Source organism: Sphaerodactylus townsendi, linkage group LG03 (assembly GCF_021028975.2).
Source record: "Sphaerodactylus townsendi isolate TG3544 linkage group LG03, MPM_Stown_v2.3, whole genome shotgun sequence".
NCBI classification, from domain to species: domain Eukaryota; kingdom Metazoa; phylum Chordata; class Lepidosauria; order Squamata; family Sphaerodactylidae; genus Sphaerodactylus; species Sphaerodactylus townsendi.
Genome location: NC_059427.1, coordinates 28,192,174 through 28,206,290, shown reverse-complemented (window position 1 = coordinate 28,206,290; position 14,117 = coordinate 28,192,174). Strand labels below are relative to the sequence as shown.

The 14,117-nt window shown below is 47.5% G+C and overlaps 1 protein-coding gene across 34 annotated transcripts in view; it reads left to right on the top strand.

Moving 5' to 3' along the window:
* Nucleotides 1–14,117, top strand: part of CADPS (calcium dependent secretion activator) — a 492,336-nt gene that overhangs the window by 415,216 nt on the left and 63,003 nt on the right. For all 34 annotated transcript variants that reach the window (XM_048488307.1, XM_048488321.1, XM_048488334.1 and 31 more), the window contains one exon: nt 174–257. In XM_048488307.1, the coding sequence (XP_048344264.1) occupies nt 174–257 (84 nt within the window). The remainder of the gene's footprint in view (nt 1–173; nt 258–14,117) is intronic.

Below are 14,117 nucleotides of genomic sequence, written 5' to 3'. Positions count from 1 at the left end.
GTTTCAGATTCATACAAGCAATGCTGTTGCTACAAGGTTACTGATACAATTATAAAACTATTCTAATTTGTACAGTAGCAATCAAGATTGCAATGTGAGGGAGAGGGACTTTAATTTTTTGTGGGGTTTTGATTTTTTGTGTGTGTATGTGATCAAAATATCTTCTTTTTCAGTTTGTCACCATTCTGGAAGGAGTCTTGGCCAAACTATCCAGATATGATGAAGGGACATTGTTTTCTTCTTTCCTGTCTTTTACTGTAAGTTGACTTCTCCCGTCTCCCCATCTCCCAAAGTTTCCCTGATTTTTGTATCTGACTTCTAATATTCTGCTTGCAAAAGAAAACCATTTCTGCTCTATTTTTCTAAATGCTGATAGCTAAAACAAAGGGATCTAACTGAACGAAGGATGCTTATTCTTCACCATAAAATAATAAGGGAGACCTATGTATTTTAGTGTTCTGAATTTCCAGAAAATCCTCAACTTTGATATTTTCTGTCTATTTTTTAACCCAGTGTTTGTCAATGAAACTACGAATATGGTATTCAGAATTGGGAAGAGTATGTAAGGCATTCTTATTCATCCACGGCGCATGCAGTAAATCCTTGGTCCAGGAATGAGAGGTTCAGGCTATACATGTAATCTAAAGTCAGGGAGGACTGTAGGGCTTAGCAGGAAAGAAGTCCAAGGCGGCCAGTACACTTCAGAATCCGGAATCAAGAGGGGCAACCTCATTCTAAAACACCGACAGCATCACATCACTGGCACCACTAGTCCTGTGCTCACTCTACAAAGGAGACATCAGATAATACCAGATCGCGTATCAAAATGGGCGGAGTTCTTTTGACCAGCAACAGGATGAGCGAAAGCAGCCTAAAAGGAAGAGGCCAGAACAGAAACCCATAAGGATCCTGAGCAGAGCAGTGCAAAGTGATTTAATCACCAACATTGCCCTGTGTGCATTCTTAGCGTTCCCGACATAAGAATCACTAATGAGATGCACCCCATGCCCATAAACCAGTGATGGCGAACCTGTGGCACGGGTGCCAGAGGTGGCACTCCGAGCCCTCTCTGTGGGCACACGCAAATAGAGTGTGTCCCCCACACACACACACACACACATCTAGGCTGGCCTGGGCCACTGGGCTCGATTATTAGCATTAAACCTAAGACCTAGTTTTGGGGAAGCAGTGTAGGTAACCCTGTTAAGCGCTGTTAAAACCCACTGATTTTCATGCAAAGAACTAAAGCGTGATCCTTTACCTGGGAGTAAGCTCGATTGCTGGCAATGGGGCTGGCTTCTGAGTAAACTCTGCTAGGGTCCTGATTCACCCGTTGGAAGAGTTGCACAGTTGCTTCAAAGCAAAGCCACCAAGCTTACTCCCAAGTAACGCACTCCTCGGCGCCAACCGTTTTTTCTAAACTAAAACCTCAGTATTCGGGTTAAAATGCCGTGTGGGCACTTTGCTATAAATAAGTGGGTTTTGGGCTGCAGTTTGGGCACTCGGTCTCGAAAAGGTTCGCCATCACTGCCATAAACCATATAATCTGAGCTATGGTCATCCTGGCTGCGATTTAGAGAGTGCTTGGGAGTGCTACAATTAACTGCAATCTTAGCTTGCTAAGCTGCTCAGTGGCTTGAGGGTGTGGGAGACAGTGAGGGGGGGGCATTTTGTCTTTCACTCTCTATATGCTCTATGGGACTTTCAAAAGATATACCAGAGTTGTCGCTGCCAACATATTGCCCTGGGAGTTTGGCGTGGGCTAGGGTTGGAGATTCGGACAGTCCAAATCCGAATTTTTACCGAATCTGCACGGATTCGGACGGATTCGGACGAGCAGGAGCCGAATCTGAGCTGTCCGACCTCCTAAATAGATCCGAATCCAATAGGATCTGGATTACCAGCCGACCAATTAGGTTTTTATTTTTGGGTGTTTTTTTCACATTTCCCTGGCCTGCAGGGGAGACATTTTAACATATCAGCACTGGGCTCCTTTCAGGGAAATAGTCAGAGACTGTCCTGATGATTCTCCTCAGGTTTGGATGCATTTAGCTTAGGGGCCAAAGTTGCTGGACCCCAAAGGGTGGGTATGTCCCTATCCCTTCTTCTCCAATGGGAATCCAAGGAGATGAGGGCTACCCTTTCCAGGGTCCATAACTTTGGCCTCCTGAGACCAAACTGCACCAAACTTTTTGAGGGTACTACTGCGGACAGTCTCCTGGGCTGATACACTGTGGCTCATTGTGTATTCCTGATACATCTACAAATGCACCCCAGGCTAACTCTCTAGAAATACTCCTGGTAACAAGATTCCTTTATTACCCAGGACTTAAAGCTGCATTTGCTGTCAATAGGGAGATTCCCTGAGGGGGGGGGGGCTGTAGGTGCACATTTTTTTTCATAGTAAATCTCACACCACGAAGAGTTTTCAGGGTATCTTCAGAGTCTCTGGATGACCACCATCCAGGCTTGGGGAACTCTTTTGAATGTGGTGGAAGTGGGAGATGGGTCTCTAAGCATTCTTTGGGTCCCATAGAGATTAAACCCCTGAACAAAGATTCCCCAAACCTGGATGAGTGCCATCCAGAGACTCTCCTGAAGATACCCCTGAAAGCCTTTGGTGCTACCTTCCTAACTCAAATGTGCACCTCACGGCCTTCTACTGAGAAATACCCCATTGACAGTAATACAGCTAAGAATCACTGCAGAACTAGAATCCAGACAATTCTAAGGGGTGCCTGTGGGACACATCTTTGAGATGTAATGCACCAAATTATCAGAGTATCATCTGTGTGACTGTCCTGATGTTTGCCCACTGTTTAAGTGCCAGTTTGGTTCAGGTGCATGGACCCCTGCAAAGGGGTCCATCTATCCCCCATTTGCTCCAAATGGAGCTGATAGGGGATGGGGGGCTACACCTTTGAGGAGTCCCATAACTTTAGCTCCCCTAGAATTAAACTGCACTAAATCTAGGCTTTGGGGGTAATTACCAGGACAGTCCTGATGTCAAATTCTGACCAAAGTTGGTGTCACCAGTTTTAAAATGTTGGCTCACGTGTTTCACCCCACACTCCACTCCCAGCAGGCTTCATGTGCCACAGGAGCGTGAAATACAAACCGGAATTTTTAAAGTTAGTGAGCACTGAAATTTCAGGGCATCAACAGAGACTGTCCTACGATATCACTAAGTTTGGTGGCAGTTTGGTTCTAGGGGTACAAAGCATGGACCCTCAAAGGGGCCTCTATCCCCATTGTTTCTAATGACAGCTAAGGAGATGGTGGCTACCATTTTGAGGGTCCATAACCCTTTGGCCCCTAAAACCGTGTAAACTGCTACTAAGCATGGGGGTATTACCAGGACAAATCTCCTGATGATACCCCTGATATTTCTTTGGTACACATGTCTAATCTAAAATGTGCTCCTACAGTAGGCACCCCTAAAAAAAATTTGCCCAGGTTCTTTTTTTTCTGCAGTGTGACTTCTGCATTGCTGTCAATGTGGGATTTTCTGGTCGGAAGCTGTGTGGTGCACATTTATCAGCAGGCCAGTCAACAAATGTTCAGGGTATCTTCCAGGAGTCTTTCTGGACGAGCACCATCCAGGTTTGGGAGCTTTTGCCTATGGGGCAGTGGGAGATGGGACCCTACCCATAACATTGAACCCTTGAAGCGCAACGGTCACCAAAACCTGGATGGTGTCATGAAGAGACTCTCTGAAGACACTCTGAGTTCTTTGTGGGTTTACTCATGAGAATGTGCACTCCATTGTCCCTCCCACAGAAATTTCCCATTACCAATAAAATGGTTTTCAGCTAGCCAACCAAGGTATAGCATAGAATCTGGGGAAATTTCTTTGGGTGACTGTGAGGGAGTGTAGTTTTAGATACTGTCACCAAAATTCCTTGGGGTATCATAAATGTACTGTCTCCTACTGAGTACTCCCCCTTGTTTATGTGAAGATTTAATCTAGAGGGTCCAACGTTATGGACCTTCAAAAGTGTAGTTCTCCCCATCTCCTGTTAGCTTCCATTTGGAAACAATGGGGGATGGGGCACCTCCTTTGAGTGTCAATAACTTTGCTCCCCCCTAGAACCAAACTGCACCAAACTTGGGGAGAATCATCAGGACAGTCTCCAGATGATATCCTGAAATTTTGGTGCCGCTAGCTTTAAAATTGCGTCCCCTGCAGGCCAAAACGTGTAAAAACACCCAAAATTAAAAAAAAAATAAAACGGACCCGAATTTTTCGGATTTACCCGAATTTTCGGGTATATCCGAATTGGCTATGATTCGGATTCGGGCATACAAATCATTTTATGCCCCAAAATACCCAAATCCGAATTTTACCGAATTTTTTTAGTATTGACCAACCTTAGCGTGGGCTACCAAATCCCTGAAACTGCTTATTTGTATGTCAGCGCCAGCATTACAACAGCCTGACTGTTGTGAGGGTAGGATACTCAGTGCTGGGTGGTGGTAGGGTTCTTTCTCCTGTGCAGACAGTTGAGGAGCCAGTGCATGAATTGTAGTTTTCCAAAATGGCAAAAACAGAGAGTCTCTCAATGCTCAGAATTCCATCCTGCAAGTGGGAAAATATCTGAGTCTTGGTCTAGGGCCTTCAATAAGACAATTAGGACTGAGGAATAAAAACAGGAGATGGAATGTTTGTCAGTAATTACTTTTTTAGAAGGGAATTCATGGGCAGCCCAACCCACAGAGGGGAAATGGACAGTGGCCAAGGATGGCACCGCAGCAGCACAGCCTCGCCACCTCCAAAGAGGTTCCAGGCAGAGCAGAGAGGGGGGAAACAGAGAAGAACTCCTGCTGTATCGAAACCCCATTGAAGCAACAGAGGTGCAACATGCTAAAGGCCCTTAAAAAGCCAACTACTGCCAGCTTTGCCTCTTGGAATGCCCTCCTCCATCCACTCCCAGGGCACAAAATTTTGCACCCCACAGATGCTGTCGTAGCCCAGACTTAAGAACATAAGAACAAGCCAGCTGGATCAGACCAAAGTCCATCTAGTCCAGCTCTCTGCTACTCGCAGTGGCCCACCAGGTGCCTTTGGGAGCTCACATGTAGGATGTGAACGCAATGGCTGGCCTTCCTGCGCTAAGCTGTTGCTCCCGATCACCCTAGTCTGTTAAGGCATTTTGCAATCTCAGATCAAAGAGGATCAAGATTGGTAGCCATAAATCGACTTCTCCTCCATAAATCTGTCCAAGCCCCCCTTTAAAGCTATCCAGGTTAGTGGCCATCACCACCTCCTGTGGCAGCATATTCCAAACACCAATCACACGTTGCGTGAAGAAGTGTTTCCTTTTATTAGTCCTAATTCTTCCCCCCAGCATTTTCAATGAATGCCCCAGGTTTGGGTGCTGCAGAGCCCACATATCGACCCACTCCACAGGCATATTTGCCCTTAATGAAGACAAGATAGGCACCCACATCTGGGCAACCCTGCGCAGATGTGCCTCCCTCCCCCAGATTGGACTGTGAGGAGAAACCACATCAATACAAAGCATTGGGAATGTAGAGTTATTATATTATTTATACAACTGTAAGACTACAGTCCCAAAATAAAGCAACTGTAGTTTTCAAACTGTAGACTTTATTGGATCACCGAAGCATAACAAGACATAGACAATTTCTACGGAACAGAGCTCGGGCTGGATCTTTAATCCCCGATGCCCACGACCCCCCGCCGGGCCAAAGGCACTGCAGCTGCAGCAAGGTGACAAAAGAGGAGAGTAGGAACATCACAACACAACGATGGGAACACAAAGGACAGGAACTACTTCACACCTAGGAGGATGCCAGCCCAACCTGGCTATCAGCCCCCAGTCTGGGAGGAGTGGGAAGACAGGCTAGTGCCTGATAGTAATAGCTTGAGTCCAGAGGTGGGATCCAGCAGGTTCTCACAGATTCCCGAGAGTAGGTTACTAATTATTTGTGTGTGCCGAGAGGGGGTTACTAATTGGTGATTTTGCCACGTGATTTTTGCCTTAGTTACACCCTCCTCTCAGCAGTAGCATGCAGAACTTGAAGCAGTCTAGCAGGAGGTGCACTGGCATGCGTGGCAGCCTGCGCCTGCGTGCATTCGTTTCCCACCCAAGGACTGGTGCAGCGGCTGTGTCCTTGCCACAGCTCCACCCAGGAATGCCCCGCCCCCGTAATGCCCAGCCACGCCCCCGTCGTGTCCCGCCCAGCCCCATTGGCGCTACGCCACAGTTTGAATCCCACCACCATGGGAACCTGCTACTAAATTTTTTGGATCCCACCACTGCTTGAGTCCCCTTCCCCAATTGCCAGAAAGGGGCCATCCTGACATTAACTTTGTAAAAAAAAAAGTATTTTGAAAAACTGGTCAGAATAGGTAACTTCTGGACACCATTAAAATCTGTCGAAATCTTGGCATCCAGTAACATGCAGAAGTAAAATACTTCACACTTCTCATGCCAATTTCCATGTTATCCTTTTAAAATGTCAAGAAAAATATTTTTAAAATAATAAAAACTTTTGTTGAATAAACAACTGTAACCAGAGAAGCAGGAAACTGATGCAGGAATCGCTTTTTGCAGCCTGAACATCCCAAACGGTCCTTGAAACTCAATATAAAACGCTTGCATGATTACAAACTCAAGATTAAGGCTCAAAATAGAACAAGGTGCGAAAAATTGAATAACGTTTGCTCATTTCTGTTTCGACATTAAAGAGGTTTTTGGTTGCTGTAAAAGATGATGCCTCAAATGGGGAGAATGAAAGAAGGCTGGTGGTGAATCAGGGAAGAGAAGAAGAAGAGTTTGGATTTATATCCCCTCTTTCTCTCCTGTAGGAGACTCAAAGGAGCTTACAATCTCCTTGCCCTTCCCCCCTCACAACAAACACCCTGTGAGGTGGGTGGGGCTGAGAGAGCTCTGAGAAGCTGTGACTAGCCCAGGGGTAGGGAACCTGCGGCTCTCCAGATGTTCAGGAACTACAATTCCCATCAGCCCCTTTCAGCATGGCCAATTGGCCATGCTGAAAGGGGCTGATGGGAATTGTAGTTCCTGAACATCTGGAGAGCCGCAGGTTCCCTACCCCTGGACTAGCCCAAGGTCACCCAGCTGGCGTTTGTGGGAGAGCACAGGCTAATCTGAATTCCCCAGAAAAGCCTCCACAGCTCAGGTGGCAGAGTGGGGAATCAAACCCGGTTCCTCCAGATTAGATACACGAGCTCTTAACCTCCTACGCCACTGCTGCTCCTTGCGTGGTCTGTGAAGTCTTCTCGTGTATATAACGTACAGAGCAGGGCATGAGGTGGGACAGTGTGTTTCCCCCTTTCCTCCTAAGATGTAGTCCTTTCTGGTGCCAGCCTCAGAGGTTGTGCGGAGGTGGCAGCTTTTATGGCATCAGAAGTGCCAGCATCAGCCATAGGAGTAGCTCTTCGTTTGCTGGGGAGCCAAGCTGTTCCTTGGTGGATGCTGCCTCTCTGGCAGTGTATAATATTGTTTGCAGTGAGTGGCATGGATTATGATCTGGCTCCGTGCCTCTCTGCAAATGGAATTTGGAGCACATCCAGCTGGCTCTCAATTCGGGGGACAGAAGTTCTTGTTCGGCTCTTCTGATTGCCACAGTTCTACCACGCAGACCTGCACTAGTCCTCTGTACAGTCTATGGAATGGACAAGTATGATACGGGTTTGTAGCCTGCATCACTACTACCTTAAACATGGAAGCATGTTGAGCAGATACCTGATGCAGCGCCAAACTGGGAGATCTGAACACTTCTGTCTAATCGTGCCTTTAGGTAGTTGGATCTGAAAGGCAGGGGCTAAGGATTGAGAAGTTACACAAGAATGCACAAGAAATTGTTTGCATCATTATGAAAAATTAGAGGGTAGAACAGAATATTTAGTTGATAGTAATCAGATGTGTGACTACTGAATGCAGAGGCCTGAGTAGGTACCTAAAGGCCACTTCTTGCCCCTGAGTTGCTTTGTGTCTCTGTCATAGATAACGGCACTAGAATCATCTAAGCCCATGGTGGCGAACCTTTGGCACTCCAGATGTTATGGACTAAAATTCCCATCAGCCCCTACCAGCATGGCCAATTGGCCATGCTGGTAGGGGCTGATGGGAATTGTAGTCCATAACATCTGGAGTGCCAAAGGTTCGCCACCACTGATCTAAGCCCATAATTGCGACAGGGGGCAGGGCACATGGTAAGCGCTCCAGAGAAGAGAGCATGCAGGTCCCTGGGTAGCCAAACGGCCGGCTTTACCACCTGGCAATTGGTGCGCTGATGCGCGCGGGCATTAGGGTGGAGCAAGCTACCTATATAAGGCAGCACGCGGTGGCCTCGGCCTTTTTCGGCACCTCGAGGCAAGCTGACCCAACTGCCCTCCCGGAAGGGATGGGGATTTTAGTTTTCGTCACAGTCCTTGTGGACCCCCCATGTTTTATTCATCAGTGTCCCGTATCTCTAGGGTTACAACCTCCAGCCCTCTAAGAGCCTCTACAGGAGCCTGACACCCCAGCTGGGAAGGCCACAAAGAATGGGGCAGATGCCCCATGGCCCAAAGCCTCTGCCCTCCCCAATAGAATGGGGGGAAGCCGGGATCAGCCAGGAAGGCTGACCAGCTGAGAAGATGCGCTCCTCTTGATCGCCCAACTTCGTTTTAAGTATTTATGAAGAAGAAGAAGAGTTTGGATTTATATCCCCCCTTCCTCTCCTGTAGGAGACTCAAAGGGGTTTACAATCTCCTTGCCCTTCCCCCCTCACAACAAACACCCTGTGAGGTAGGTGGGGCTGAGAGAGCTACGAGAAGCTGTGACAGCTCAGGTGGCAGAGCGGAGAATCAAACCCGGTTCCTCCAGATTAGATACACGAGCTCTTAACCTCCTACGCCACTGTTGTAAATAAAAAGGGCTGCGGCCCTATTTCAAATCCAAGCCATGTCTGTGCTTATTCCAGAAGCGTCTGCACATCTGGCCGCAATTACTTAATCACTTCGATGCAGGTATGCATTTGTTAAGTTTGATGTTTATTTGGGCCATTTATATGCCACCTCTCTTGAATTCTGTTCGAGGTGAACTTACATGTAAAAACAACACCATAAAATCAAAAGAAAATAATAATTTCTCAATACAGAAACGGAACAAACCATTAAAGGGCATTCCAACTTTCAACTGCTTTTATCCAGTCCAAGAAATGCATCTGCTCATTTACCAGAGAAGAGTGTGGTTCTTAGTTAAAGTTACCAACTAGTGTAAAGCATGGAGTCACTTGCCATTTCTCTTCTTTGTGCCTGTTCAATCAGATGAATCCTTTAAGTGACAGACATTGGACAGGTTTCTTTTCCTGCTTTTTTGTGGCTACGCAGGTAAATTCAAGAAGTGATTGCAAGAGTAGATCACATGATCAGTTGAGTTTATGGGCAAATATTGAAGGCAGACAAGATACCTTACTATATAATGCGGCGGCCCGCCTGCTCACAGGAGGTGCCGCTAGAGATCATATTTCGCCTGTGTTGCGCCGCCTGCACTGGTTACCGGTTGAATTCCGAATCATCTTCAAGGTGTTGGTATTGACCTTTAAGGCCTTGCGCAGCCTGGGACCTCCGTACTTGCGGGACCGTCTTGCCCCATATGTCCCAAATCGACCTCTGCGTTCAGCAGAGGCCAACCTACTGGTGATCCCTGGCCCCTCAATGATGCGGCTAGCCTCCACCCGGGCCAGAGCCTTTACAGCTCTGGCCCCTGCCTGGTGGAACACTCTACCTCCAGCTACGCGGGCCCTGCGGGATCTTAATGATTTCCGCAGGGCCTGCAAGACAGAGTTGTTCCACTGGGCCTTTGGAGAGGCTGGCCGTTGATGCCCCCCCCCCCTTTTAACATCTGTGGACCCTGCTGTCCCTCTTCTCTTCTTCCCCTCCCCCCTTTTTAGGGGATCTATTAGTAGGACGCCATTGCTTTACCTGATGTTAGAACGCTGCATTTTAATGGGGTTGATTTTAAATATGTATAGAGCCGTTATTTAATGATTACTGATTTTATTGTGCTCTATCTATTTGTTTGTTCACCGCCCTGAGCCCTTCGGGGGAGGGCGGTTTATAAATATAATAAATAATAATAATAATAATAATTAAGCAGCATGTTCCCGACAATGAACCAGAAAAGGCAAGGGCTGCCGGGAAGCGTGGTCCTCAACCAACCAGGAGGGCCCAGATTCCAGCTCCTCCCATGGGGCAAGGACTACACTTCCCAGCAGCCCTTGCAAAGGCTGCCACTGTAGGAAATACTGCTGCCCTAATTCCCTCCTTCCCCTACAGTGTGTTTCTCCCTGTTGGCAGCAAGCCTTGAAATGGGGGGAAAGTGCAGCAGAAAGCCATGCCCCCCCCCCCAGTATGTTAGGTCACTGTGGTGAACTTTGAAGAATTTCCTGGCTGGGAACATGGGACAAACTCTGTCAAGTCTCAGTTGAGCAGGAAAAGCCCGTTTGCAAAGTTAGGAGAGCCTGTCTGTGTATATGTGTGGGGAGGGGTAATCTGAGAAAGGAAAGCCCGTTTGCAAAGGTTTGGAAGCCTGTCTATGTTCAGGGGAGAGGGGAATTTGAGAAAGGAGAGACCATTTGCAAAGTTAGTGGAGCTTGTCTCAGGGGGGGGGGGGGTCTGAGAAAGGAGAACCCTGTAAGTAAGCTTTTTTTTCATTAAATAATTAGGCTAGATTTTTATTATATGTGGTAAATTGCGGGACCAAGCAGGGAAGAAAGGTAGGAGGGGTTTGCCCCCTTGGTGGGCACTGTTCATCCACCAACAGTTTTCTAGAGCCCCTTGTATTGGTTCATACAATGGGCTTTACTTCTAGTTAAGTAATAATGAAAAGTCTCAAATTGAATTGTTTTTCTGGTTATATTGTGCGCCTTTTCATGTTCAGAGGCTATGGCAGACTGGTTGTGGTGGTGGCAGCAGCAGTAAGAGAGTCTCATCAAGTGAGAAAACAGTGTAATTGCACAAATTGGATGCATCCCAAATTTGTTCAGCCTTTCCAGTACAGCTTGCCAGATAGTCAGCGACACAAATAGCAAGCAGAATGTGAGCCAAACTGGTGGGAGATCAAGCATGACGAAAGAGCAAAGACAGTGCAAGGAACTGAGCTGTTTCCATGTATTAGAAATTAGAAGTCAATGGATCATGTTGACCTCTCTCGTTGATACCATCGGTCACATTATATCTTCTACCAGAGAAGTATATTTTTATTTATTTATTTATTTATTTTTAGTCTTATATACCGCCCAACCCCCGAAGGGCTCTGGGCGGTGAACAACAAAATTATAATTACATATAGGTTTTAAAAGAATTAAGTTAAAAGCAGCAGATAATAACAACAATGCCCGCAATGATACCAATTAAATGCTCCCAGAAGGGGAGAAAAAGAGTGGGGCCCATAGGTGGTATGGCCCGAAAACAGGAGGGTGGAGGGGGCACTCATCAGCGGCTGGACACTCCAAAAGCCCGGCGGAACAACTCCGTCTTGCAGGCCCTGCGGAACTCACCAAGATCCCGCAGGGCCCGGACAGCTGGAGGAAGAGTGTTCCACCAGGCAGGGGCCAGGGCTGTAAAAGTCCTGGCCCGCGTGGAGGCCAGCCGCGTCATTGAGGGGCCAGGGACTACCAGCAAATTGGCCTCTGCTGAACGCAGAGGCCTAGTAGGGACATATGGGGTAATGCGGTCCCGAAGGTATGAGGGTCCCAGGCTGCATAAGGCCTTAAAGGTAAGTACCCATACCTTGAAGATGATCCGGAATTCAACCGGGAACCAATGCAGGCGACGCAATATTGGTTGGATATGGTCACGGGAGACGCCTCCCGTGAGCAAACGGGCCGCCGCATTTTGGACCAGTTGTAACCTCCGGATCAACCGCAAGGGTAGGCCCGCGTAGAGCGAGTTACAATAGTCCAACCTGGAGGTGACCGTTGCATGGATCACTGTGGCCAGGTCCGTGTGGGAGAGGAAGGGAACCAGCCGCCGGGCCTGTCGAAGATGGAAAAACGCAACCCGGGTTATATGGGCCACCTGGGTCTCCATTGAAAGAGACGAATCCAGGTGGACCCCCAGGCTGCGGACCGAGGGGGCCGGCGCCAATAAGGCCCCCTCCCACACCGGCGGCTGGAAATTCCCACCCTCCCCCCCACAACCAAGCCAGAGGATCTCCGTCTTCGATGGATTAAGTTTTAGCCTGCTCTGTTGCAACCAACCAGCAACCGCCTCCAAACAGTGCTGGAGAGCTGCAGGGGCGATGACCGCTCCCCCCTCCATCAACAGAATGAGCTGAGTGTCATCAGCATACTGATGACAGATCAGCCCAAAACTCCTATTAACCTCACAAAACTAGCAAGGTTTTTCTAAAGCACTGTCTTCCCGTCGGTGCGGTGTGAACAGCACTGGCAGGAAGACACTGCTTTTCCCCTCCCCTCCACTCACCGTCCCGTCCTTCGTCGCTATGGAGGGCTGCAGAGCCCCACCCACGCTGCCCTAGGACCCCTGGAGGTTGGAGGGCAGCGTGGGCAGGTCCCTGCAGCCCTCCAGAGCAACGAAGGACGGGACAGTGAGTGGAGGGGGGCAACTGGAGCCACCTCTCCGGCTGAGGGGGAAGTTCCGGCCGCTCGCATGCTAGGGTGCAAACAGCCCCTGAGCCTCCGCCGGCATAAATTATGCCAGCGGAGGCTCAGATCCGCGCTTGTGCGGAAAGGGCCTATGAATCAACGATCACTATTTTGATTGCCTGTGGAAGTCTGAAAGGTTGATTAAAATTGTACGATCTTTTCACTGCAGCTCTATGTAGGATGGCACTATTTTTCCCATCAAGCTACAGCTGACTTACAGCAACCGCATAAAGTTTTCAAGGCAAGAGACATTCAGAGGTGTTTTGTCATTGCATGTCTCTGCATTACAACCCTAGCATTCCTTGGAGGTCTCCCATCCAAATACTTTGCAGGGTCGAAGCAGAGTATGTTTGACTGGACCAAGATCAGCTAGCAAGTTTTCATGGCAAAGTAGGGATTCAAAGTTGGGTTTCCCAGATCCTAGCCTGATGCTTTAACCACTAGAACTTGCTGGATCTTATGGCACCATTGTAGCCTCTCTGATACAGTGGACTATCCCGCTGTCTTCAAACAAATCAGCATACACCTCCCTTTTATTTTATGAAACAGGAGACTGCTAAATATTAATGTTGCCATGTGTCCCATAACCCTAAGTACAGTACCTAAAAGACAGTCTCTGCGAGGAAGCATAAACAGTGCAATCCTTGTACTCTAATAATTTAGGATTGTACTCTAATAACTTAGACCTAGCTCACAAGGGGTAGCCCATGTTAGCCTATCTGTAGCAGTCAAAAAGAGAAGAGTCCAGTAGCGTCGGAAAGGCTTAACAACATTTGTGGCAAGTTATGAGCTTTTGTGAGTCACGGCTCCCTTCTTCAAATAATCTAGAGCTTTGATGTTTTCTTTGATCCAAAAATAACATAAAACTAATCCTTATTTTAATGTTTACCGCTACTCCTGCCATAAGAACGAGTTATTTCCAAGACATTAAGGTCAAAGTTTTGTTTTGGGTTTGTTTGTTTTTAAATCTCAACACGGCCAGCCTACTACTGACTCCTTTCATGAAACGTTGTCCGGTCTTTTAGAAAATGACATGTCACCAGGGGTCTTATGACAAGTCGTTTTATCACCTGGTAGGATACCTTCGTTTTCAATTCTTGCTGTGAAATTCAGTTTTAAAATTAATGCATCCATGGTTCTAATAGCATTCTCACTAGCCCACATCATTATAAAGTACTTCTTTGGGTTTCTCTAAATGGAACTCGCCTACATTTGGTTAGATGAAAGAAGAGAGATGTTTTCTGCAGTCAATAATGTTTCTTGGAGTTGGCAGTCCAGTCATTAGATTACTATCTAGGCCTAGGAAATGAATTGCATCCAAACTGATGACAGCTGTTGAGGAACCACTTAATCTGGACAGCCTCTTTTCTTTGAACAGGGGCCGGGGGGAGGGGAGAATGATTGCAATATTAATTAAAATTCTGCAGTATGTTTTACCCCTGGGAGAAGTTTCCTGGCAATCTTATTTGTGT